General features: G+C 42.5%; 2 protein-coding genes across 4 annotated transcripts in view; both read right to left on the reverse strand.

The window, feature by feature from the left end:
* Window positions 1-41: 41 nt before the first annotated feature.
* On the reverse strand, window positions 42-13,288 carry CABYR (calcium binding tyrosine phosphorylation regulated). Of its 3 annotated transcripts, none has more exons than XM_081014449.1 (6): window positions 13,037-13,288; window positions 11,666-11,848; window positions 11,428-11,481; window positions 8,560-8,865; window positions 5,509-6,150; window positions 42-147 (listed from the first exon to the last, which is right to left on the reverse strand). In XM_081014449.1, the coding sequence occupies exons 2-5, from the start codon at window positions 11,811-11,813 to the stop codon at window positions 5,516-5,518; spliced, it is 1,143 nt and encodes a 380-aa protein (XP_080870575.1). In that variant the 5' UTR covers window positions 11,814-11,848; window positions 13,037-13,288; the 3' UTR covers window positions 42-147; window positions 5,509-5,515. The 3 variants fall into 3 exon arrangements, with proteins under 3 accessions (XP_080870575.1, XP_080870574.1, XP_080870573.1); XM_081014448.1 differs by having other exon boundaries at window positions 5,509-5,649; window positions 7,687-8,865; window positions 13,054-13,285; XM_081014447.1 differs by having other exon boundaries at window positions 5,509-5,649; window positions 7,687-8,865; window positions 13,037-13,284.
* Window positions 13,289-17,304: 4,016 nt separating this feature from the next.
* Window positions 17,305-27,106, reverse strand: part of TTC39C (tetratricopeptide repeat domain 39C) — a 38,091-nt gene continuing 28,289 nt past the window's right edge. Inside the window, exons 10-14 of the mRNA XM_081014446.1 lie at window positions 24,980-25,103; window positions 22,422-22,519; window positions 22,095-22,199; window positions 20,106-20,144; window positions 17,305-19,823 (exon numbers count right to left, since the gene is read on the reverse strand). Of these exons, the coding sequence (XP_080870572.1) occupies window positions 19,734-19,823; window positions 20,106-20,144; window positions 22,095-22,199; window positions 22,422-22,519; window positions 24,980-25,103 (456 nt within the window). The 3' untranslated portion in view covers window positions 17,305-19,733. The remainder of the gene's footprint in view (window positions 19,824-20,105; window positions 20,145-22,094; window positions 22,200-22,421; window positions 22,520-24,979; window positions 25,104-27,106) is intronic.

The following is a 27,106-nucleotide window of genomic DNA, read 5'->3' on the forward strand; positions in this document are numbered from 1 at the left end:
TAAAACTAAATACCAATGCTTTTTAAAAAACAGTCTTTAGATAAGAGCGCTTGCATTGCTTTATTGCGTGTATTAGTTAATCAATTTCTAATTAAAGATGCAGGTTTCCATTCTGGGGTGAAATGTTGAACAGCACCTCTTCTCAATCTGGGAGGGAAAAAGGTTTACTCAGTGAATTTAGCATTTTTTGTTCATGGCAGTAGCAAAACATCGGTGCATACGCTCTACCACATTGTCTTGCAGAAAGGGATAAGGACTCTTAACTCAGTGCATTCTAATCTGACAGCAACTCTCAAACAATCTCAGCCAGAGGTCGTTCCCAGCCCTACAAACCAAGTTCTTTTAACTAGAGAAATCAGTGGTTTGAGCATCTGAACTATAACCAGCAAAGCATGTGCTCTGTGGCCTTCCTTGCAGCAAGAAATTGGAAACTACAGTTTGAAATAGGTTTCCAATTTCGGCTTTGAGGCCGTGTGCGAACAATGTTTTGCTGATTCAGGTGTCACAGCAAACTGACTGGTGCTGAACAAGAACCTTGAAAGAGCAGCAGCATGCAAGAGCAGAGCGAGGGCACCATGACTCTGCAACTCATTTCCGATCCTCTTAAGGGGGTGGCTAACCTGTAGCACCCCCCACCCTCAGCTGTATGTTTGCTTTCATCACATGTGCATTAAAAACAATCTCTGCTGCAATCTACAATCAAACATGGTCATGACAAACATAGTGGATCTCAGCTCTACTCCACTACAGAAACAAAACAGCATATCCGCTGGGTGATGAAAAAGTGGTAAAACAGAGGACTATCTCATTTCTAGCAGAAGTTCCACAAATGGGGCACAGTAGCAGAGAATGCCCTGTCTTGGGTCATCAGAAGCAAGACCTCCTCCACAGATCTTTAACTCCAAGGGTAGTAGATACAGAGAGATGTATTCGGGGACCAGACTCTATAGACCTATAGACAGCCAGTATGGCAAATACATGTGGGATGAAAATGAGATTATGGGGGAGCAGAGAAGAGCAAATTCTGGAGGCTTTTGTTGACATGCAAGGGCTGCTTGGAGAGAGTCAGAGATTTAGTAAGCCCTTGCTGATGTTAGTCTCTCCAACTTCAGAATTATTTCCTTTGTGCAAGTGATTCACAATCCTATCTGCCATGACAGACAGCAGGGATTCTATTAACTCTGTTTTTTAAAGTACAATCAGTTGTGCACAAGTGGAAATGTGCCAGGAGAAAGAATTACAATTACAGTAGTTTGGTGCTCCCTGTTTCCAGCTGAAACATTGCAACCAGTGCCAACCAGAAGGGGCACACAGGTAGGGAGAGAGACCTGATTTCCACAGATGTCATGGTCCTACCAAATGGGAACAGGAAGCTAAGGCACAGCATCTTCCTAACCTCCTAACCTCTTCTGAACTATACGTAGCAAATAGGAAATTAAGGCTACAGCCATACCTGGGAGTAAGTCCCATTGGATTTAGTAGGACTTCTGAGTAGACACAGAATCAAACTTTTTTATAACTTTTCAAAATAATTTAAAAGTTTTTGTGATTCTTAGAAATGACTTCTTCACGCAGCTCATCATGCAATGAAGGTGTAGGATTTGAGACTAAAACCCCCTTCCACAATGCCAGCTTACGCAAGAGCTAGCCTGCCTCTAACTGGATGTTCCATACAGCTATCAATTGGGATATCTTTCTTTCTCCAGGTTCAGAGGCAGTCTGTCTCTGAATAGGCTGATAGAGACTAACAGAAAAGCATTATTAGCCTCAAACTCTGCTTGTGGGCTTTATTTTGAACCTGGTTTCCATTGGGGGGAATCCAGGGATGCTGGATTAGATGGAATGGGCCTGCTCTTCTATGAAAAGCCTTTTCATATAATCTGATCCCTATCCCATTTTAAAGAAAAGATTGCTCTTTTCTATCTATCTTGAATCAAGTTTTTGCTTTTTTGTTAGCCTGTGAATACAACCCAGTGCTTCAAGAATCTTAACAAATCCCACTGTTCTGACGCATGAAGGTTTTTTATCCTGTAATACTATACAACTGACAGGAAAATGATGCATTTTAGCATCTCTATAGCCTAAAAAAGTTTCTAGAGTTGCTTACAAAGATCAGACAGTCAGGTCTCGCTTTGAGGGAGAAATTTAAAATCGTGTAAATACATGTAGTTATTGGGAAGGTGGAAGGGAGAATAATTTTTTTGGTTGGAGGACCTGAGAACACAGTGGGAAAGCAGTGCGGGGAAGGGGGGATGAGAGATGGAAGGAAGGATGGAAAAAAGAGGTGGAGAACAGAGGAAAAGGCAGGAGGAGGATGCTGTGCTCTGGCAACCCCAGAAATAGTTCCCCTCTAAGCTGGCCTATCATTACTGCAGAGCCTGTGCAAGAAACAGAAGTAATGATCATTATCACCATCATTTATAGAGCCTTAATGAATACAAGTAAAACATTAATGTGTACCACTATCTACTTTTGTGTTGTCCACCCCCACCCCATCCAAGCTTTTAGCCAGGCTGTGAACCTGAAATTTGTCCTTCACCTCCAACTACTACATTAAAGGAAATGGATGTTTATGTATAATTTTGGTGCAGCTAACTGATACAGTCTACACCGAAGGTGGGAATGCATCAAGTCTGTAGGAGCTACATGGTGTTTTAATAGATGCCTTAACCCTGTTCATGTGTTACTTGCAGGTGGGACATAATTGTGATGGCTGCGGAAGAGAACCATGCTTTTAGCCCTGCCTGCACCTGACACACATCTGTATGTGAAGAACATGAGAAAATAGGCATTGAATTATGAAATTCCAAGCTCCGGCATGGAATTGCTGTCCTACACAAAAATCCACCCTGTCCCCCTCCTCCCCTCGGCTTTTCCTAATTTCATCAGGGAGATGAATTTTGTTGTTCCCATTGTCAAACAACTGCAGATCTACCAGTAGAGCCCAACCTACGCATGCCCCCTGCCAACCTTGTCTGCACTGTCAGGAGCTTGCCAGGGTTTCTTAGACAACCCAAGCTAGAGATGCCACGGAATGAACTGTGGACATTCTGCCTGCAAGTCATGTGGTCTAGCCTCACCCTTCCAAATGTAAAATTCTCCTTAGCAGAAAGCTGCCACCACTGCACACTTTTACAAATATTTTACCTGCTATATTTTTAATTCTGACCTGGCTTTCTGCCTTGTACTGATGCAACTGTCAGCTCTCATCACAGCCACGCTATATATGGAAAGTACATGTAAGGCAGATTTAAACCACATGGCTTCCCCAAGAGAACCTTGGGAACTGTAGTTTGTTAAGGGTGTTGGGAATTGGAAGTCTACAGTTCTCCAGATTCTTTGGGGAGATCATGTGCTTTAAATGTCTAGTGTGTTTGTGACCTATGTTATTGGGAACTACTCCCAAAAGTATGTTTACTTTATGCCCATCTTTGCAGGTCACATCTATTCATGGTTTAATTTTTCGATAGGACCGAATTCCACCCACCCATTGTAGGCTATGCTATCTTTAACTACTTGGTCAGCTCATGAAGATGAGAACTGTAACTATTGCAGAGCTGTTTTAAGTACAAGACATCTGCATTATGAGGCCCACCAGGCTAGAATGACACCACCAAGCCATCAGCACCTCTTGAGCTCCTTGTGGCTGAAGCTGGCCTCATCTGCTGCCAACAAAGTTGCATTTGACCCATTTACACCAAGTTTGTAGGAACTGATCTACTGTTTCCTAATCACTGGAATTTTACAACACCAGCACTTTGACAAACCCCAGATCATCCCCGATTTTATTTAAGTCTACTATCTCCCCCTCCCTGTTTGGCTATTCTCATACACCCTGATACACTGAGTAATTGGCCCTCAACACCATGACATGCGTTCTTTTAAACAATACACTAGACAACATCCAACATCATGTGAGGAGTAAGGGTGGGAGTGGATGGGTAAGGCCTGTGTCAGAACTGGACATCTGTTCCACAAGCAGGCTGACATTGTTGGTTGTCACCCTTAATACAGAGCAGCGGTTCTAAAGCATCAAAGCAAAGGCAAACCGGGTAAGATTTTCAGAAGTAACAAAGACAGCATTTCATGGATTGTTGAAAAAAGAATGGAACTGATCTGCATGCCTCAGCAAATCTCTAGAAAACCCACAACCTATTCCATACTTTCAGTTCAACAGCAACAAAAACCAGAACAAAACTACTTTTATCTTTCACATGCAATAGCAGCTGGAAAATAACTCTGAGTGGCGTTCAACTAAGTTTTACTCAGATTTATTCAAATGAATGGGCCCAATTTAGTGATGTTCATCAATTTCAAAGGATCTGCTCTGAGTAAAACTTAGTTGAATGCCACCCTCTATTTTAAAGATAGCTCTTCATTAATTCTGCAATGTAGAAAACTTGCAGTAGTATTCTGTGGACCTTCATCAAATTTCTAACCCAAACTTAGTCTCCAATAACGAACAATGCACATGAAGGAAAAAGAAAGCAAATGACAACAGATTCAGTGAGGGGGCTCACAAGCTTCAAACCCGTTTCTCAGAAACTGGCCAAATGCACATTCCAAAGGAAATCAGCAATATCCCTTCATTCATTTGTTGAGTATTTTTTAAACCTTCTATGAACAACACTTGATTTGCCACTGCATCTCTGAAAAAGGGACACACTCACCAAACCAATTAAGATGTAAATGGCATCAGCACCCTCATACAGCTCAGAGCACTATGTCCTTGGAAACAGGGTCCCAGGTGCATAACTGGGCAGGGAAGACATATGCACAACACAGTGCTCCATGTGCCATTACCCGCTCTACGCACTAAGCCACTCTCTCCATGCACTACAAGTCCCATCGTCCCTGGCCATGCTTGCTGAGGCTGGTGGGAGTTGTAGTTCAGCAACATCTGGAGGGCCAAAGGTTTCTTTACACCTGCATCAAATCCTTTTCTGAATACAAAAGTCCTACCAATGAATTGCGGGGCAAGGTGGAGGGTATTCAATTTCCAAACTTTTAACTTTTCTGCCAAACAGTCAAAGAACAGAATTTAAGTTTCATAAAAAAACAGAAGCTAAGCACAAACTTTTGCATCAGAGCCATCACCTGGGAATACATTCCACTGAAATCAGTAGGATTTGAGTTCCAAGTTGAAAGCTTATGGTCATTGCCAACTGAGGTGTGTGCAGAGAATTCCAACATTATTTTAGTGTCCCGTTTTCAGCAGCTCACAACCCTTAAAAAATAAACTACTTGTCTACTCTTTATTTTTCACTGTTCCCAATATGAAAATGGTACAGCTTCTTCTCTAGAGGGAAATGCATAAAATAAATTTGGGGTTAGGGACACACACACACACACACACACACCCACCCCGCCGGTTTGCAACCTTGGAAGAAAACTTTCTGATCCCAGAATGGCTGCAGCATATTAGAAATGTAGCCCACTACAGAATACATCTCTACAACCAACCAACCAACCATTAAAAAAATAAACAAAGTGAACTGATCTACTTACCCTTTTGCTATTCTGTCCTGCGCACAGAGGCAGTAGTAAATGTGATCTCTCCTGCTATACCATAGCTGCCTGCAAAGGGTGCTTTATCCCCAGCTCCTGAGCCCTTCTTCCCATTCATCACATCTTCCAGTGGTATGGCAACTGAAAGAAAAACTGGAGTTGGAGGCCTGCCGCTATCCTGTGTGGAGTTAAAATTGGGATTGGCCATTTTCGGATCTGCTGCCCTGGCAACTGGTACGGGTATTGTAGCGAACCTCCTCACAGTCCCGCCAGTATCCTGCTGTGCAAGGACAGCATGGCCAGGGATGGGTTTCCAGTCCTGTTTATTCTGAACAGAAGAGCCCACTAAAATGAAAGGTGGTGCATTTCCCTTCTTCCCTTCTTCCATCATCACATAAGTTGGAGAGGACACTTGTGGTGGTTGGCCTTGTTGTAGCATCTGCGGCTGTAGATACTGCGGCTGGTCCTTACCACTAGATATGAATAGGGTTGCCTGGGGAACAGGAGCACCAGTTCCAACAGGTGGAAGGGGTGGTGGAGGTGGTGGTGACTTGCGACCTTGTTGATGCATATCAGTTAGACAATAGAGAGTCCACACATTAGAATATGGTGGTGGTTGTCCTGGTTCGCTTGTTGCCATGGCTATAAAATAAAAATTTAAAGAAAATTTGCTGGCATGAAAGACCATCTAGTAGGATGTACGAACTGCAGTCACATTGCATAGCCTTACCCACAACTTTATGCCACAGAGAAAGGATGTTACAGAGAGGAGAGAATCCCTGAAGGCAAAAGGGAGGACCTTGGCATGGCTGAAATGGAGAACAGCAGAAGAACCGGTTCTCATAATTTTCGAAATAAATCCAAAGTATCAGATTCACAACTTTGGGGGGCAATTTGTGTCATTAGGTACTTCTGTTGGTTGTAAGGATACTGTTTTCGTATGGGTGACCCAAAGATAATGGGTTGAAAGTGTCTCCTCGACCACAAGTCCTGTCCAGCCATGCCAACCCTTTGTGTTCCTCTAACCCCTGTCCCCTTCGGCATTCTCTCTTCTGTAAGATGCTTCCAGACCTTACCTACCTATACCTCTCTAATGGGAAGTGACTCTAGGGAATAGTGCGCCATCACAGGGCACACCAAGGCCATGGGAAAGGTGCTAGGAGAGCTTCTCCAGCTCGAGAACAGGAGTGGGCTACACACTTCTCACGGAGGGAGAGCAGAGAATGAGAGGAAACAGTGTCGCCATGGGAAGCCAATCCTCCAGCTGCAGCAAGATCTGCAGTTCTCAGCAAGAAGCGATTAGTCCCCTCTCTGTCAACAATCTGGAGAAGACCAGACCTAATGGGACAGCCCAGGCAACCACCACCATTTCTTTTAAATGCAAAAACCTAAGCAGTGCCATGGCTGAGCATCTGAATACTAGTTCGTTTTTTAAAAAACACAACCTGAAGCCACAGTCACCCACATCACTTTCTGTTAACCGCTGTGAGCATGTGTGTAATTTTGATTCAAGATGCATAGTCTATTGTGAGAGGGGCTAATCATGGTTTAAAGAAGGGCCAAAAGGCATTGGCCTAACTCCCCGCTGAATGTCATCCTGCTCCTGCCCAGTCTGCTTGTAGGAAATGATACAAGACTTGAGCAGAAAATTGGGGCAGCTGGCATTCATGCAAGGTACGTTTTGGGGCCTACTCACAATCAACCATGCACCTGGAAAAAAACAGAGGCAAAAATTCCAGACATGCACATTCCAGTTAGGTGCTGTGGGCTCTGTAACTCCCTAAAAGCAAAAGTGACCAATCACTTATCTCAACATTGCACTGCCATAGATACTTGCATTTAAATAATTAAAGCTCCAGTCATCAAGGCACTGTACCAGCACAAGGCCTTTGGGGTCACAACCACACCATTCATTTAAAGCACATGGCTTCCCCCACAAAGTCCTGGGAATTGTAGTTTAAGGGTGCTGGGGGCTCTGTGAGAGGTAAACTGCAGTTCCCAGTATGCTTTGTTGGGGGAGCCATGTGCTTTTAATGTACAGTGTGGGTGTGACCTCAGTCTCAGCTGAGCTATGGGCACAAGTGCATTTGAGGAGATGGAGCCATCTGTTGATTATGGAGCAATAATATCACTACAACATGGAATAGGCAGCTTTCAGAAATATCTTGACTTTCTTACCTGACATAATAAAACCTGGATCAGCTGAACTCAGTTCCTCTGCAGTATCCATCCTGTCAGGGTCACATTCTGCATCATCTGCAGATGGATCTAGAATACTAGCAAACTGACCTGCATTCTGCGAAGCCATCAGCGGATTAAAGAGACATGCTACAGTGTCTACGAAAGGAATTACTATCTGCTGCGGAAACTGCTCTACATACGGTGGTGGTTGGGGCTCTCCACCAGCATTGGGATCATCATCACACATGGGGGTGAGCTGTATGTCTGATGTGAGCTCAATTTCACTTGAACAAGATTCAGCCTGCAATGGGTCTTTATCAGGAGGAGGAGGTGGTGGTGGTGGCGGGGGCGGCTGTTCTTCCAGCAAGGGGTCTGAGGAATCTGGATCTGCTAAGTCGGCAGGTGGCTGCTCAGCCTGACTGCCTGAGGTAACTACCTCCCCAGGAGCAGAGGTGTGACTTTGAGTGGCGGACCCAGCCCTGAGAGAGTGTACAGAAGCTGCAGGGGTAGCAGATTCTGCTTCTGCTTCTGCAGGGGCAGCAGGCTCTGCTTCTGCTTCTGCAGGCGCAGCTGGCTCTGCTTCTGCGGGGGCAGGCTCTGGTTCTGCGGGGGCAGGTTCCGGTTCCGCAGGGGCAGGTTCCGGTTCCGCGGGGGCAGGTTCCGGTTCTGCGGGGGCAGGCGGTTCCTCTTCTGCAGGGGCAGGCGCTACTTCCGATGGGGCAGGGGCAGGTTCCGGTGCGGGTGAGGGTGGCGGGGCCTCTGTGACTGAAGCAGCAAGATTCTCTACACTTTGGGATGAGGTAGGGAGCGTCTGCACTGAGACCGCCACATCCTTCAGTTCAGCTTCGGAAGAAACAGGTTCAACTTTACCTAGCATCTGGGATGCCAGCTGGGCTGGATCGGCCGGGACATAGGCGAGCCCAGCTCCCTTTTCGTCCCCAGCCCTGTCTACAAACTCGTCCACGGTCGATGGGTACTGGGTTGTCTTGGTGCACTGTTCACGGCGTGGTTCTTCACTTATCTGGTCCTCTTCTGTGTCAGTCGATTTCTCCTTCCGTTTCGGTTCGTCACTCATCGGAGCCGTCGTGTCCACCTCTGGCCTATACGCATCTCCCACGTCAGCCCTTTTGCGGGGCACCTGTGCCGCTCCTGCTGTCCCTTCTGCCCATCCTTCCACTGCAGGGTGAACAGGAAACAAGGTTAAACAGCTTTCTCCTCAAAGCGCTTTCTCTCTCTCTTTCTCTCTAAGCCACCAACTTGCAGTTGCTTAAAACCACCAACTTCCAAGTCCAGTTTGAAAAGCTTAACACTTATTTATTAATTGCTGGGAGACTCAATGAATGGCTAACATGGAGCTTGTGAAATGTTGAGGTTGTTCCATACATTCAACTGTCATATAGTGTCCACTTGTCATTTCAAGGCTGCACAATAGGAGCCGGTTTTCTGCAATTCCCCAAAGACTGGATTTTTAAAATACTTTCACTTTATACTTTAAATGCTGAACAGTAAATGTCATAATGACCTAGACAACATTAATCCCTTTCCATAAAACCACTTATTTCCTTTGAAGAGGGGTTACAGCTCAGTGACAGAGCAAGTGTTTTTTAAAACCTCTTCCTGTAATAGCTCATGATCTGTGATTTTTATTTTTAATATGGTTTCAATTGTACAGATGTAATTGTTACAAACCACTTTGCTATTTTTTATTTAATTTTCATATGCAAGTGTTTTTTTATGAACAAATACATATACAAGGTCCGCTGTTTGCTCCAGTCCAGGCAGGACTGGGAAAGACCTCTATTCAAAACCCTGGGAAGTTGCTACTACAGTACTAATCAAGTATCAACAATACTGAGGTAGATACTGGCCTGATTCAGTATTAGGCAGCTGTGTTCTTTATGGAAGGTGTCTGCTGAGCACCACTTTCTATAAACCCCAGGTTCCTACAAATCATAAGTGGATCCTTTCTACTTCAAACAATTCATCTGCTTCTGGACTATTACCAAATAGTGGTAATGGGCCTTATGGACCTGACCTGATCTCAAGTCCGAATAACCCTAAATAGCCACTATGAGGCGGCTGCCCCCCTGTGGCCACATGTCCATTTGGCAAGTTGCATGTGCACTATTCACTCCTTGTTTTCCTCTCGCATCCACTCAGCAGCCTAATTTAGAAAGCAGGGGAGACCTTTTCGTTGTTGCTATTGTTAAACAACTGGGCATCAGAATCCTCATGGATCTGCTGTGAATCACTCAAGAGATCTACCTTCTGGCCACCTCTGCCTTACAACATAGATCAGGGACATATTTGGGGACAGGGTATTTTGTGACTGCATGAATAAACTTCCCCAACCTGCAGCTACTTATTTGTTGCATATTTTCCACAAAAATACAAGTCAACTTTGTGGGGCCTTCCAATGTTGCTGGGCTAGAACTTCCACCATCCTTGACTGTTGGCCATGCTGTCTGAGGCTGGTGGGGGTTGTATCAAAACAACCTCTGGAAGGCCACAACTTCCACCGTCCCTGACTGCTGACCCAAACAGTGTCTCTTCAAATTGCCATTTAACAGGGGATCTATCTAAATCCAATTTAGCTGCCTCAGTTATAATCCCTTTTTGAGGGAGACAAAATAACACATTGCAGTAGTTCTGTGATCCTGTTTACAGGGGCGAAACGAGGCTTTATTTCACCCAGGTCAAACACCCAGTTTGGCACACACACCATGTGCATTTGTGTACACACACAGAGGCTGGAAACCTCAATGGTGCCCCTCTGAAGGCTTCACCCAGGGGGGAAAAAACTGGCTAGGTCCCCCCCCCCCAAATAGCAACGGCTCTGCTGTGTAGCATATTTTAAAAGGCATGAGATTCCAGGACTCAGGCTATGATATAAGTGGAAGACTGATGTGGCAGAAAAGGGGTTTCTATTGCTACAATTGATAACAACAACTGTTACTCCTGCTACTAACAATACGGTTCAATAGTCTTTAAACAGAGATATCAAGTCTTTTTAACCCAAAATGATGATTCTAATACAAAAACTGCAGGCTACCATTTAAAAAGAAATACAGTTTGCACAATGCCTGTCAATATATTCTATATACTGTCTAAAGTTTATTCATACATACAATTCCTAGTGATTTAAAAACACATGTGCTAAAACACAAGATTGCTGATTTCCTCCCAATACAAGGAAGGACAATCTTTACTGCAATTAAAAGGTTAACAATCAATTTTTTGCTTGATTTGGCACTTTTCGTATTTAATTCAGTAACACTTAAGTAGGGTTTCTTATTTAATTTTCCTGGTGATATTTAATTTTCCAGGGTGAAAAGCACCCTTCCCAAGCTGCATTTTCTGGTATGGGGCGAGTTTCTGTTGGAAAATGGGATGAGGAGGCGAGCCCCTTTTCCCCCATGCCAAGTTTCCACTTCAAATAGCACCCTCAGTGGCTGCAGTGTATTTCTTTTAAAAAGAGGGAGGGAAGGCAGGAATGATCCACACCATAAAGTGCATTCAATGCACACTTAAAGCAGACTGCTTTCCCCAAAGAATTTCAGGAACTGTAGTCCCCCCAACCTACAATTCCCAGGACCCTTAACAAACTACCACTCCCAGGATGCTTTGGGGGAAGTCATGTCCTTTAACTGTGTGTTGGCTGTGCTTTAAATGTATGGCATGCATCTGCCTGTGCTAGTTCTTGCCCCAAGAACTATTGCTTTGCTGCTCATGTCTTACCTCTAGTCATATGAAACTCTCTCACCAGGTCTTTAATGTCTAAATTAGGGTGGTCTGGAAAGAAAAGGTGGGAAAAGCTAATTAATTTTAATTCAGGGTATCAGATTTTACAAAGGCTTGAGGGGGTGGTTTGCTGACAATTTATAAATTGGAGCCATTGCGGCAGTACTGTTAGTCCAAAATGTCACTGAATTGCTCTATAAACTAGTATTTAACTTAAAAAAGAAGAAAAGCAAACCTTCTCGGAAAAGTATCAGTTCCCTGAAATACACAGCAGCAAATTCAGTAATGTTAGAGGGACTGGCTTTCAGAACTGCTCTGCTCACTCCCTCAAGTAGAGTCTTGAGGCCATAAGGAACCACCATCCTGGGCTTTGTGGTATGCATTGTTGCCACTTGAAGACAATACTGCAATTTCACAACTGTAAAGAAAGGAAACTGGATGAAAAGAGACACTGGTGTTTTCTACAATCTACACAACTACTTTCTACCCACAAGCCACATGGAAGGTATTACTCAGTGATTTTTGGGGCCTCTAGTGGACAGTAATGAGGAAGTTTAGCATGTGTAGACTTCTTATGGGAATTTTTGGAGGGGAAGCCATGTTAGGCTGCAATCCACACCTCCCTCTTTGCTCAGTTCACACTGCTAACTACTTGCACCCCCAAGGGTAGCTGTAGAATGATGTCATTTTGTGCATTTATATTCTGCCTATTAGGGCAAACCCTCCCAAGGCAGCTAACAAAAATCAATACAAGATAGCATTTCAAGAGGTGTTCGACTTCTGCAGCAAAAACAACAGAAGTTGCTTCCAAACCTGTTTACTGAGCATTCCTATTGATTTGTTTGCACGTTTGTGCGAAGGGTTACACACCTCACTTTCCAAGGTATTTTCCCATCACTCTCCGAATCACAAAAAGCACCACCTGAATTTGCAAGTATGCACTTGAATCACACCTGTAAATAGCAACAGGTGGAAGATGTCCAGGGACTCTTATAATGCCTTACAGATTAACAAATTTAATAGTGAATCAGCTTCTATCATGTGCATGGAGTGTTATACTGAGTTACATAATACATATGGGAATTTTTGGGGGGATGGGGGTGTAAAAAGTGAGGTCAGCAAGGGAAATAAAATGCAGAAAGTATTAATTATGCACATTCACGAAACAGTTAAGTACATCCTTATCACCACACCTGCATTGTATTTCCAGCTATATTTCTACTCAGACCTAAATATGTGTGTGTATCTACACAAACACACACACACATATATGAATCTGATGAAGTGGACAAAGTGGTCCACGAAGTTTATGCCATAATAAGACACAAATAGCAGAGAAATGTGCTGGGAGTCTTCCCTGTGGGGAGGGTAACCACAACTGAAATAAAGCATCCAGCCGTAGTAGGGCGCCGCTCCCGAGACCTCGGGCCCGGACTCCGACGCCCTTCCCTGCACGCCCCTCGCCCAGCTTCGCGGCCCTGCACGCAGGAAGCCGCCCCTCGCTCGGCTCCTTGTTTGCTCCCCATCCAACCCGCTCGTTCTGCTCATCAGCCACAAGGTGGCTCCCTCGCTCGCCAAACCGCCGCTGGCTCGAAAGCTGCCCGACCTTTCTTTAAAAAATACTTCGCTAGTCGGCTGCGCCAAAGCTCCCGCCTCGCCCCTTGCCGGAGCCTCCTCTGGAGCGGCGAAGAAGACCGGCGGACCTTTTATATCGAGATGCTCCTGGTGGGCGGGGCTAGAGCGCACGCATTTGTGAGGTCACAAAGGCCGAGTTAGACCAGCGCTAAGGAAAGGGCGGGGACGATGGCCCTGACGTTCGCCAGGCCTACTCTAGATATACGCGCGAAGCCCCTCAGCGCGGCCAACTCGGAGTGAGCGCGCGCCTCCCTGAAACAGGCGCGAAGGGGGTTAGGGCGTCAGGGGTCCAGCTGCAGTTATTACACGGCCGTTACATAAACGCGTGTCATTATTACAATAAAAAACCCGCCAGTAGCTCCACACGTGACGAGTTATCTAGTGTAGAGAATTAATATGCCCCTCCCTGTTTGCATTTCCAGGTGAAACTGACCTGGCTGCGCTCGTTTACCTGTTTTTTAAAAACTGTTTTGTCTGAAAATATGGTTTACAATCTGTAACACATGCTTCTCCCACCCTTATAAAATGTATCTTCATACTGCTGTCAAATGTTAGATTGCACACTCATGAAGACACATACCTCTCTCCTTCCAGTATTTTGGAGGTGCTTTATAAATAAGCAGCAACAAAATGGATGCCTGCATACATACAAATTGACAACATACACGAGGCATGCGAAAATGAGTACGAGAGACATGTCTCTTAAATGTTTGACTTTTCAAATCCACTTGCAATGTGTCAAGAAATGCTATATAGCACTGAAAAGCTCAGCTATTCAGCATTAAGTTCTCCCCTAGCTCCCTTAAATCTGTATAATTTCACTGCTTGAGCGCCTTCCAAGGGCCATAGGTAAAGGTAAAGAGACCCCGGACCATTAGGTCCAGTCGTGGCCGACTCTGTGGTTGCGGCGCTCATCTCGCTTTATTGGCCAAGGGAGCCGGCATACAGCTTCCGGGTCATGTGGCCAGCATGACTAAGCCGCTTCTGGCAAACCAGAGCTGCACACGGAAACACCGTTGACCTTCCCGCCAGACGTGCTTTCGAACTGCTAGGTTGGCAGGAGCAGGGACCGAGCAACGGGAGCTCACCCCTTGTTGCGGGGATTTGAACCGCCGACCTTCTGATCAGCAAGTCCTAGGCTCTGTGGTAACAAATTAACGAGTTGCATGCAAGTCAACAGGGGACAGTTGGCATCCGCTTCTGTGAGTATAGCTATATGATGCATGTGCTTTCCGAACATTTATTTGCTACAATGACTTCTGTGTGCACCTGAAAATAATGTATGTGAAGAGATCCTGAAACACAGCAGGCACAGATCTTCACTGGGGAGTTCATGTAAGCTTTTGAGGCTTCACAGTGTTCTGGTTTTTGTTATGTATTTTCTGATTTTGAACATTGTGGACCAATTCTCTGTAACTCAGGACTTTAGGGGAATGTAAAAGACAAGTGTGGGAATGAATGCAGGTGGACTCTTGGCAAAGCTAGTAGTCAAGTGAGTAAGCAATTGAGTATAGGCAGATAAAAGGTTTTCAAAGCCTGCATATGCATGGAAAGCCGAAGTAGAACTTTGCAGATCTGGAATTATTCAAACACTCAGGTAATTAATACAAGTGTATTTTGTTTCCTTTTTTTAATGCTAATGTTTTCAAAATGCTGGGATCTATTCAGGCATTTCCCTATCTTATGTTTGAGCTAAGGCTTGAAAGCACTGAACTATCTGCAGGTCTGTACTACAGATTAAACCGTATACAACTGAGATGACCACCTAAACAAAGATGATGAATACCTAAACAAAGTGATTTTTGAAAAATTCTCAAACTGAAGTAGCGAACATTGTGCATAGTCTAATGGATTTTATGCAACCATTACACTGGAAGAGATCGAAGGCCATCTAAACTTAACCAAGCACACAAAGACCATTCACCCACTTGGCACAACACAGATCAACCTGTGGCACAATTCAGCTCACAAAACAAACTCCAAGGCCTCCAGGCAACTTAATCTAGAGGAAAATCCCTTCCAAATGTAAATCATACCCAGTTCATACCATGTAAAATTTATCCAAGTTATGCCGCATGAATTATTGTGAGTGTGACTTATGCTCCAAAGCTTCCAGTCTAATTGTAGCAGTCTTGGCACTCCAATAGAAAAAGAAGGGAACCAGTTTCCAATGCAATGGTTCACATGTGAGAGATGTGAAATTGTACAATTTCATTGATAAATATTATTGTATCATATTATAAGCCCAGGACACTCCATTTTCTCTCAGCTAGGCTAGCCAAAAAAATTAACTCAATATAAATTTTCTTTTGATTTCCACATTTTGTTCAATTTAACTAATTGCTCCTCTATTCCATTAACTCTGCTGTTATTTGCTGTGCAACAATTGTCCCTTTCACATTTGTTTGATCAAGCAACCCTCCAGGCTAAGCCAGTGATGTAATCTATGCAGGTGCTGAGGGAATACAACAGGATGGCATTTAAAAAACAGAGGTCAAGTCAGGAAAATGTTCTACAGATTTTATTTAAGAACCAATGTGGTAAATATAAGAAACAAGCATTGAAAGTTTATTGGCAGAACATAAAGTGTTTGGCTCCAGGGGGGTGGGGGGAGTGAATACATCTTTTAAGGAAAACATTTTTTAAAAATGGTAAACAAGTACAGATTTTGCATGGGAAACATGTCTTTGCAGCACACATGGAATACTGTTGTCTAAGCCACAACTGAGACCCAGTTCATAGGTTGAATTATGCTTACACAAGACATGGGCAGTGCATCAACTGAGTGGCATGAGTACTATTAAACAGCTGGGTTTCCCTACAGTAGACACAGGGGAAACTAAAAGGAAAGAATCACACACCCTTGTAACCAGGTATATTTAGGGAAAACCAGCAATTTTAAGTGCATGCTCACCATTCAACCAACATCTGCACATGTATTCTGTATGCTGATATTTCTATGCAAGTATGAATCAGTTCTGAGCTGAATATGGTAGAAGTACTCAATCTGCAAAACCTGGAGAAACTAAAACATGAAGAACAAACATTCAGGTTCCGGCGGCAACCCAGAACATTTTAGCCTTTGTTCTCACTGTGATAAACCAATCTGAGCTGTACACAGAAAACTAGGTGTTAGGAAGAAGGATTCTAGGTTAGAAACTTCTTTTCCTGAGAAGCTAGTCTTCTAGGTGGAGGTGTTGTGGTTGTTAAATACAGAGGAACATTTAATCCTGTGAGCCCACTTCTGCAGACTTTCTTGAAAGAAGCCAAGCACAGGCCTACCACCTCAGAGGAGAACTAAGCCTAAAGACCCAGCCTAGATATGACCCTAATTTGAATAGAGCAGAAGGGGAATTTAATCCTTTCTCTCATCAAAATTCCTTCTGCCCAGAATGGAAAAAGGTAACAAGCCCTAGTATTTATTCTCCCAAGTGCTTGTGTGTATTGATTAAGCACCACCCTCCTTCCAACTCTGATCAAATTAATGCTCTTGCAACTGCATTAAACAAAAGCTATTGGGAAACCCTCCACATGTCTCCTGCACCACATCAAATTTGGCCATAAGTTACACCATTCACTTTGATAAACATCCAGGTATCCTTGAAAAACTATGCATATTTATCACTAGAAGGCTACTTAACTGAAGGGTAATTACAAAGAAGGGAAAACCCTCAAATCTTGTTCTTAATTTTACTCAGCAGAAATATTTTTTAAAGTACAAGTTCTGTAAATTAAAGACATTTATAGCACACCAAAGTAAACAATCTAAAGTGACATGTAAAAATTCAAGTTATTCACTTGAAGGACGTCATAATGCAATAAGGTATCAACAACAACAAAAATATACCAGACCTGGTAAATTCTTAATAATATATTTTTTATATATATATATATATATATATATATATATATATATATATATTAAACCAATGAGATGCTTACTCTGTTATTGCTATTAGACCATGCCTCCGAGCTATAAAGTATAAAAACTTATTCCAATTACATAAAATACAGCTGAGATTATTCTCATCACTGGCATAATCTAATATAAAAATACCTTTGACATTTACAAGATAGAGGTTTCTTCTATGTGTGCACAAGAGGGGTGGGAGTGGGGGAAATACATGGATGGCACTGAGCCGCTGTCAACATACAAGGCGAGATTACTTTGCTTGCAGGATTAGCACATCTCAAAACAGACCTGGCGACAGCAATAGGCCCATGATCAGGTCACTACTGTTTTATTTATCATCTAGACACTTGTGAGGAGCCCCTCCTATGAACCCATCATGCCAATGCAAAAGTCTTCTAACTTTAATAGCTTTGCTCAGGCATTTATTGGTGTGTAATCCTCAAGTCATGTAAGATGGCACAGGTGTACTTAAAACAGTTAACTTCTACAAGAGTCTAAGATGCTGAGCTAGTTTAATTTACTAATTCGTGTCTAAAGAAAAACTGCAGATAAGGTAAAGTGCTTACACCAATTTTAAAAAAACCTAGCAGAAAAATTGTGTGTGTGAGAGAGAGATTCATAAGCAATCAGGGGTCAAAAATGCTTTCACATAGGCATATAGCTCCCAACCCACTATGTGTTTTAAGTTTTGTTAAATTTTGTAGCTTTAGAATGGCTGCTCCTGTTTCATGAGCTCAACACTGATAGCTTATCCTCCAATCCCATGACCATGCAGGGATGAGGATGCTGCTACTGTGCTTGATACCCATTGATTCTCTATGACCACCAAGGGTGAAACAATCTTGTTGTAAGGCAACTGCAGTTTGTTGCTTGAGCGCTGCTAATTTCCCAATCCCCTTGCCCTTCCAAGGAATGTACTGCAAGGATCCCAACAGGTTTTTGGTTTTTTTTAATCTCCAAGCCAAGAAACAGAATGGCAAATCCTGCCATTTAAAGCAAACAAAAGAGCAAACATCCCATGTCTACAAAATGAAACCAAAGCAGATAAGCTGTCAATCCATTGAGAAATGGGACTCCTCCAAAGCAATAAATAAATAATAACAAAGAAATATTCACAGCATATAGTGTTACTAAAAAGTAAAGGTGTAGTTACATCTTTTAAACATTCAACTTCTCTTTTTAGAAGGCAGCAGGTTCAGCTGTCGTGAAGTGCTTTTTACTGGCCAAAGGGAGAGTAGGGCAATCTGACCCACAGCTCCAGTCAATACTTGGCAGCTCCGGTTGGGGAATGCTCTATATGCACTGCACCACACGGAGTATCAGCGAGAGCTGGAGGTGAAATGTGGAGCCCCCTGCTTATATTTATCTCCACGTGTTCACCAGAAGCATGGCAAGGTCTGAATCAGGGCCAAAAAATTTGTACTCTCCATATGCCAAGAAAGTGTTGGAGCCAGTCAGTCAGGTAAAGTACAAACAATGTAAGCATTTTTCAGAGTGTGCCAGAATAAAAGTTTATAGCTAGATACCAGGAGTGAAAGTAAGGCTCTAACCACTTTGAAAGAAAAAGGTACTTCAGTTCTACAAAGTTACTCAATTCCCAAGTATTTAGGAAAACTGCTATTCCAAAAATTGGTGTTTGAGTTGTTTTTGATTTTTTTAAAAAAACACTTACTTGTTAAAAATAAAACACTAAAACAAACTGGAATAAAGATAAGTGACATCATAGGTCTGGACTGCCACATGGCAAGTCCCATTATATTTAACATATGAGTGATAATTTGTAAACACCTTGTTAACAGCAAAGCTACTAGGCAACAGTACCATTTAAAACAGATAAAAAATGTCTGTAACACAATTATTAAGGGTTTGAAAAATAAACATTTGGCTGAAAAATAGAAGTTTCTAAATCTTCACACAATTTAACATAAATATAGGAGTAGGCTCTGTTACACATGCATTTGGATGATCAATATAACTTAAATGAGCAGGTTTGCTGTGCTGTGAGTGAGCCAGGCTTGATTCTTTCCAGGCCTGCTCTGTTTTTGTTGGCCTCTGAATAAAATAATATCTATTTCTGCCTATTTACAGTTTCAAACAATTAATTACACAGTACTGTTTCAACGAACAGTTGGTATCCCTCTTCAAAAGAACAAATAACCTATCCAAAATGAGAGAAAAAAGCTTTTTGCAGAAACTGAGCCAATGTTGTTATAGAAGTCAAAGTGTGCTTATTGTAGGCTCATTTGTACAATCACAAGCTAAATATGTTCCACTTGTCTAAGAACAAACAAAAAAGACACACCTCAAAAGCAAAGGCTTCCAAACCTGGAGAAGTCCTCTAGCACAAACCCCACAGAATCCCAGAGTAGAGATATGAAGACAAGTGGGAGGTGGGGGCTGGAATAATTGAGTAACAACTGCCTCTCCACGACCTAACCCAATTTTCCAGTCCCCATCGCCCCAGGCCTTCACATATCTATCCCAGGAGTTAGGCAACTTCTAGCTCCCACTCACTCAATTAGGACTTGTGCAAGAGAAATTGCTACTGGATTAGGCCGTAGGACACTTAATATTTTTTGGCTAATTTTGCCCTTAACCATTGAAGATGGTAATGTTTTTCTGCCACCAACTCTAGATGTCATTGAAAAGGTGTCTCTGGCACTGGTGGTTGTTTTCAGTAGAGAAGCTGGTCCTCCTAACAGTTTTGCTCTGAGTGCAGAAACAGGGAGAAGAAAGAGTTGAGGCATCCTGCCCATCACTGGGGGACCACTTCTTTTAGAGAGGCTAACGCTGCATGTATGCGGACATGCAATCTGTTCTCAAAATCATACCCTGTGAATTCCTCCTGCAATGAAAAAGCAAACGAATACATTAGCCTAACTCACTCAGGTTTACCAAAAAACATGGTAACTTCTACGCAGGACAGAATATGGCATTTATTTGTTTATAGGACATAGCTCAATAACCTCAATGGCAATGCAGGCTGGGAAGGATAAAAGGTTTCCATTCACACCCCACGATTACTATTAGCAATGCCACCCTCCAAGTCCAGCCAGGCTAGATCATGAAGGAAAGGACGCCCCATCTGTATAATAATAATGCTCAATTAATTTACTTTTTTTTTTACCTTTGCCTGAAGCAGTAATGCTTTGCCTCTTGGTACTGTCTGTAGGAGGAAGCAAAATATCATTTTTGAAATTTGTGTGCAAATGCAAGAAAATAATACTTTGGGAGACAGACAATGGCACATTATGGGACTTTCTTCATTTCTTCACTCTCTGCTTAAATCTGCTCTGGAGGTTTTCCAAACCCTACAGTGAAAAATTTGGGGGTAGGCAGGGGAGAGGAGAGGACATCTTGTTGCACCAGTGGAAACTTGTTCTATGGTCTGGTTAGTCACCACTGAATGTCCCTCTTTAACTGGTCTAATGAGAATTCAAGTTCTAATAATGAGTTTGGCTAGCAAAATGCCAACTACCAGAAATTAGATACGTAATTTTAATAAATAACGTCACTCAATAAGTTTTTAGGTATCTCAAAATAACTGGCAGCTGTCTCTCCTCATTAAAAAGAAGAACAAATTTGCACACACAGTGGGCAATATTCAATTAATGAGTCCCATTAGCACAAGGATTTCTGCTTGTGCAACGTGACTCCCCCGCCCCGCCAAATCTCCTTCTAGGAAGCAGTAAACCTCGTAGGCCATCTTCCACATGCATTGTGTGTTTTTAAGTATACAAAAATGGGGCATAGCCCTTGTATATCCCCTCCTCTTCATATAAGGATCCAAATAAAAAGGCAAATACGAAATACTGATACATCATTGATGTGCCAGTGGATCTCTGTTTTTCATGTTCAAAACAAGCTCGTGCTGCCTTTCCATAGTCTTGCTGGAGAGCAATTAAGAGGCAGGTCTGAAAAGCATTAATTAAAAGCTATTTTAAGACCTTCTCCTTAAATATGGCAATGAAGAGAAGCATGGGCAGTATGAAGCATTAAGAGAAAGAGTACGAAGATCTCTAATTTTTACATGCCTAGATCTTTACACTCTTACTAGCTTCACAAGTTTTACCACACACAGTTGGGAGGCATTAAGTAAATGTTAATAATGCTTGGACTACTCAAGTGTTCCCTACTGGAAAAGGGCTTAAGCAACCCAGCAAGCCACCCATTCCTCACTCTCTTTACCTGTACCGATGCTCTTCCCTTCCCTCCTAATCTCATCCATGATGCTAACCACAGCTCTCCCACTTCACCCTAAATGTGCTGGAGAGGTAGGGGTAGGAAGAGAGACTCCAAGCCACATTCGTAGCCAGCTAATGCCTGGTTTAAGAGTAATGCTGAGCATGCAAAAGAAAGGAAAAAGGGGGAGGCGGAGAACCCTTACCCAACAAGGGTTCAATGTAGCCAATGTAATTTTTAAAATTTGACCACTATGCTTTACCTACCATACTGGCATAGCATCAACTACAGGTTCCTGACATGCTAATGCTACATGTATACAGACCAGCAACACAATTTAGATATCTTCTCATGCAGTATTCTTTAACCTTTTATTGTGATACTTGAACTCAAGCCTCATTGCAAAGGGGGAAACGGGTCACCTGACACCATGCTGATGTCATGTGACCAATATCAGAGTGGCTGGGGATGATGGAGTTCAGGAACTAGCCCGCCAGGCTGAAAAGGTTTTCCACCCCTGAGCTAGATCATATGTTGAAATGCCATATGCAATTCATTTGACTCCATCTGAGAATATCACCTGTACTACCAGTACAATATCATTTCAGAACATTTAAACATTTTTCACCAACAATGCTGCAATTACTGAATAAATGGACATTTCAAATGGACCATTGATTTTATTGCACTGATTAAATGCAAGATTCATATCAATAAACTGCTGGTAAACTTGATGCAATTATGTTAGGCAATCAGTAAACTGGTAGGATAAGATCAATACAACTCCCCAGAACACAGGAGCATGTGTTAAAAATAACACCGCTAGGAAAGGCCAGAAAGAGAAAATGCACATTCCAGATTGCTTGCAACCTTCCTCTACTTCTCTTTTGAAGCAGTAAATTCAGACATTTCCAAAGTATGCTGTACTGTTTACCTGTGGGTCTTCTAACAAGAGACAGCCAAGTTCATAGCAAGCATAGGGTTGGATATATAAATTGTTTTGGCGGCACAGTTCATCTTTAAGGGCTCGTTGAAAGAACTGTAAAACAAAATTGACACATTCAACACACAGTGACATTTCAAAGAACAAAAGAAACCTTCACACTGGACAACATATTCTCAGATCTTGCAACTATCTTCACCTGTAGGGCCTGTTGATTTGTCAGTTAGCTTCGGAACCAGTTAATGCATCAAATCAAAAATAAACTTGGAAGAACTCCCTAGCTGTTAGGAGTTCAGGGACTTTAGAAGAGGAACATACCTGAACAGCATCTTCAGCATTTCCTAAGCATTTGTGTATGGCCCCAAGTAGCAAGTTCTTTAAACCAACAACAGTGGAATCATCAATTTCATGGCAAGCTATATCAGAAAAGAAAAGGTTGAAGCATTTAGTTTTTAAACTAGATAAAAAAAATATTAAATTTAGTTCAACAATTTGTACACAATTTTATTACAATTGCCTTTAAGCAGTATACAAGAAACCCAACGTAATTATAACAAAAATGAATTAGATACAGAAAGCTGCTTAAAAAGCTTTAAAACCAATCTTCCCCAAGTTGCTGCTCTACAGATAAGTTTGGGACTTCAAATTCTCATCAGCCAGCGGACAGGGACGATAGGGGTTGTAGTCCAAAACATCTGGTGGGCAAATGATTGAGGAAGGCTGCTTTAAACCTATCCCCTAATCTTCTGTCTTCACTTTAGACTTTTTAGTCCAATCAACATCTGGACAAAAAAATGCTAATATTCTCCCCTTTCAATCATCAACCACCAGATGGATCCGGTGCCAACCCTACTACTCGTGCATGATGGCAATGGGTCCGATCTGTGCTGTGGAAGCAGCAGTGGCTGCATAGCTCCATCAAGCCCCACCAGTGCCAGCTAGGGGGATGGATTGACCCCTAAACCTTCAGCATAGCCATTCAAATATGCAGGAGAGCCAGGTGAAACAATATATGAATTGGCTCATAGTTCAACCAACACCGAAATGTTTATAATAACTTTAAAACATACTGTTCTATTGCACAAATATTTTCATTTATGTTTATGCTTGAGGAAATGCCAAATGTGTTTAAAGCAGCAGCAAATTTATGTTGACTAAGAATTGGTTAAGAAACAAAGGAGCAACGAAAAGTTTGTGAAGTTACCAATAAAAAACAAGTAATGTAAAGCCTTGTAAATCCTTTACAGTGGATGCTCGGGTTGCAAATATGATCCGTGCGGGAAGCACGTTCGCAACCCGCAGCGCCGCGTCTATGCATGCGCGGGTTGTGATTCGGCGCTTCTGCGCATGCACAAAGCGCGATTTAGCGCTTCTGCACATGCGTGACCGCCGAAATCCGGAAGTAACCTGTTCCGGCACTTCCGGGTTTCAGCGCATCTGTAACCCGAAAAAACACAACCTGAAGCGTCTGTAACCCGAGGTATGACTGTATTTGCATGAACCAGGGAGGAACATGTTGGACACAGATGTGTACACACACCATGAGTTTAAGTCAAGCTTTCCAGCTTTGTATTCTGTATGAGTCAAATGGCACAGAAAAATGAACTTCTGGAAATATGTTCAAGTTGCAGCCTTTACCTCTGGATGGCTTTTCCAACCCTAAAGCAAATTTCCCAAGGCCTAAAGTATAGTCATAAAAGTCAGAAGAAGGCCTTGAGAAGCTATATACTGTTTATATACAGAAACGTGTTTTAAGTCTTGTCTAAATTGCTCACGGCGAGTGCCAGCTGCCATTTTGAATATGAATCTCTTCCATCCTAAGGCTTATAGCTTCTTCAGCAACCCGAGACAAATGACATCACCACTAAGTTTAGCCTTGGCACTAAAGAACTCTCTTAAAGAGATGCATGACAAGGCATCTGTATAGGAATGCTGTATAGTTTTGTTTTTCCTTTGAAGCAATATGCTTTTTTATCTTCAGAAATCCACAGTCTAACAAAGCGTGCTTCAAATTAAGGCAAAACATGAGTAGATAGTAAAGAATATTTGTCATCTGTGCCTGTCTCTACTTCCTGAAGATGACAGATCTGGCATCAGTTGTTCATGCCCTAATTTCGAAGTGAATAGGTCGTGACAATGTGGGGTTCCCTTTAGACATTCAGGAAACTTCTACCAGTTGCCATCAGGTACTGGAAGACTGGGTGTTACACCATCCCTACTGGTTGCCCATCTGTTTCAGGGCTTTATTTACACTGCTGGTTCTGACCTTTAATGTGTTAAGAGTTTAGGACCAGATTGTTTCAGAAACCAGTTGCAAGATATGGAGATGCAGACTGGGCAACTAACAGCCAACCCTATCTATGTAATATCAAGTAATCTTTGCTGCGCACAGAGGGGAGATAGTGAGAGGAGAGGGGGTGGCATAAGCTGGATGGACAGTGGCTAACTGCCTCAGTGTGCCCCTTCCCATCACCTTGGACTCCTGCATCTATTGATAGCTCTCTCTTGGGAAGCTACGTGAGCACTGGTACTCACAGCCTGAACATCAGAAATAAAGGGAACAATGGCAAACTACAACACTGAACCAGTAGCTAACATGCACTATATTTTGGCTCACATTACTGCCAAGAATATGTTCTGATCGGTGGTGGGAGAACAATACTCAAATTTCCACAATCTGGTTTATTATCCACTTCAAACTGCTTATTATTCAAAGCCCAAGAGTTTATAGTGTATCAATCATTAGATGAGTAAGCCAGTTTCTGCCTTAAATTGGCACAAACTGCAAGTATTAGCGACAGAAAAGTGAGGGTTTGTAAAAGAAACAGTTTGTGCAGAAAACAACAATAAAAAGAAACAGACATCACATCTTGTACCTTGACTCATGTGCTGTAGGTTTGGGAAGGAGCAGTTTGGAAGAGCTTTCCATAAATACAATACTTCAATGGATGCCAGTATACAGAGTTGCTTGGTTGGTTTCTGCTTCCTAAATCTATCTGCCTGAAAACAATAAAATGGTTTATTTTAATTTCCATCTAAGCCAAGGGCAAGAAGTTTTCAACATGTTTTCAAAATGCAACCTTTAAAGTTATACAATTGGACAAGCTGAAGGATATTTTTAACATTCAGCCAGAAAAACCGCAAACCTCTAAAGACTGAAATGTCAGCGTAAAGAATCATGTGCCACAACATAATGTTCCAGTGTACCCCTAAACACTACAAAGTGTGTGCTGTTCAGGTCTTCAGCCAGTCTAGAACAGGAACTTTGTAGTACTGTTTGGGACTCGCAGGGCGCACATTTTTAAGTCCCACTCTTCCAAAACATTCCCCTCCAGTACTGAAAAGCTCAGAATAACAACAGGCTGATCTTTGCGCATGACCATGGTGCAGCTGGGCATTAACCCTGTTGTTAAATTGCTTTGAGATTTTTTTTGCACAAAGCAACTAACAAATATAAAGACCAATGCACGCAATGCAGATCTCATGGATTTAAAGTTAAAGGCACTTCCCTTCAACTTAAGAATTTTGCGAAGCATTTCTGAGCTCACATCAAAGGAGAGCATTTATGTTGCATGTACCTACTTTCTGGATCAGATTCCTAATCATAAAGAGTCACAACTTGTCTTGCGAGGATGAGGGACTCTTTCCAATTAGTTAAGAAAAAAGCAATTTGTGGACAAGTCCCAGACTCCTATGGGGAGATCCATAGCATATCACTTATTGGATCCTTCAACCTCATTCAGCCACCCCTGTCCACCCAGACCAAGCCACCCCCATAGCAGAAATGTACTGGTTTTAAGGTCATCAACACACACTTGGGTTACTGCCCAACACCATGTCCACAGTTCCCTCTTCTAATTTAGATCTGCCTCCAGGAATCTAAACTCCTGGTATTATCTCAGGTATCAACAAAGCAAGGGGACAAACATGGGAAAGTTTTCAAGGGCAAGAGAGGACAAAGGAGAGAGAAAGAAAAGGGACCAGATAAAAGAAGTGAAGCCTTTTTCTCTCCAGATAGCTTGTTGGCAATTTAAACTGTTTTGACACTCAGTGGTAGAAGCTGAGTTATGAAAACTAGGAGCTAAATGGCACATTAAACCAAGTTATGTGCGCCACAAAAGAATGCCTAGGCACACTTTTTTATAACAATACAAAACTGAAAATTAATGAACTGCTGCTAAAATCTTATGTTCATTTTTCACATGGTCTAGTCGTCATCTGAAGACTGCAAAAACACACAAAGCCATGCTTCCCCTGCCTGCCCCCTTAATATTGGAGCGTCCCTCAAAACACTGCCTGTCTGTAAGGCCAGCTGAGAGGCAGAACCTATCAGCTTGCCTGATGCTGCAGTGATTTCCTGAAGTTGAGCAGGCAGAAATTTCTCCTCCCATGCCCTCAGCATCAGCAGTGGCAGTTTAAATCAGAAATTTTAGGTGCAGTACTGCTCAGAAATTGCTTGTGCTAATGAAATTCCCAGTCGCAAAATGTGCCTAGAACAATGGGAGTTTTGAACGCTGTTGACACTGCTTTAAGCCAAATATTGCCATACAGAGAATTTAAAATGTTCTTATGGCACTAACCTTAATAGGATCATTCTACAGACACTAACAGCACAGTAACTGAACAAGGAAAACGGCACATAGTAAAAAAATTGATTGTCTATTTTTCTCTTCAGAATGTCACATGCACTATAATATTATTTTGCTTTCCCATTAAGACAGACATGGTTTAGCTTTTCCAGTGGAATTCTTCCACTACCAGTTTCCATTTACAGAAGTATTCCTGTATCTGGCAGAAGAAGCATACAAAATTAAGATTCTCACTAAAATTATGTGCACTCTCTCCATAAGGAGAAAATAATGTACAAACCAGCACAGCATTGAATCATTCTCTAGTGCTGATCTCATAAAACTCATGGCCTTTTCCTAAGTTGAGAGGGGTACAAACTGGGGGGGGGGGGAGGTGTCCCAGCCTGAAACACACATGCTTCTCATGACAGGTCC

The sequence above is a fragment of the Podarcis pityusensis genome (genome assembly GCF_964106645.2).
Source record: "Podarcis pityusensis genome assembly, chromosome: 7".
NCBI classification, from domain to species: domain Eukaryota; kingdom Metazoa; phylum Chordata; class Lepidosauria; order Squamata; family Lacertidae; genus Podarcis; species Podarcis pityusensis.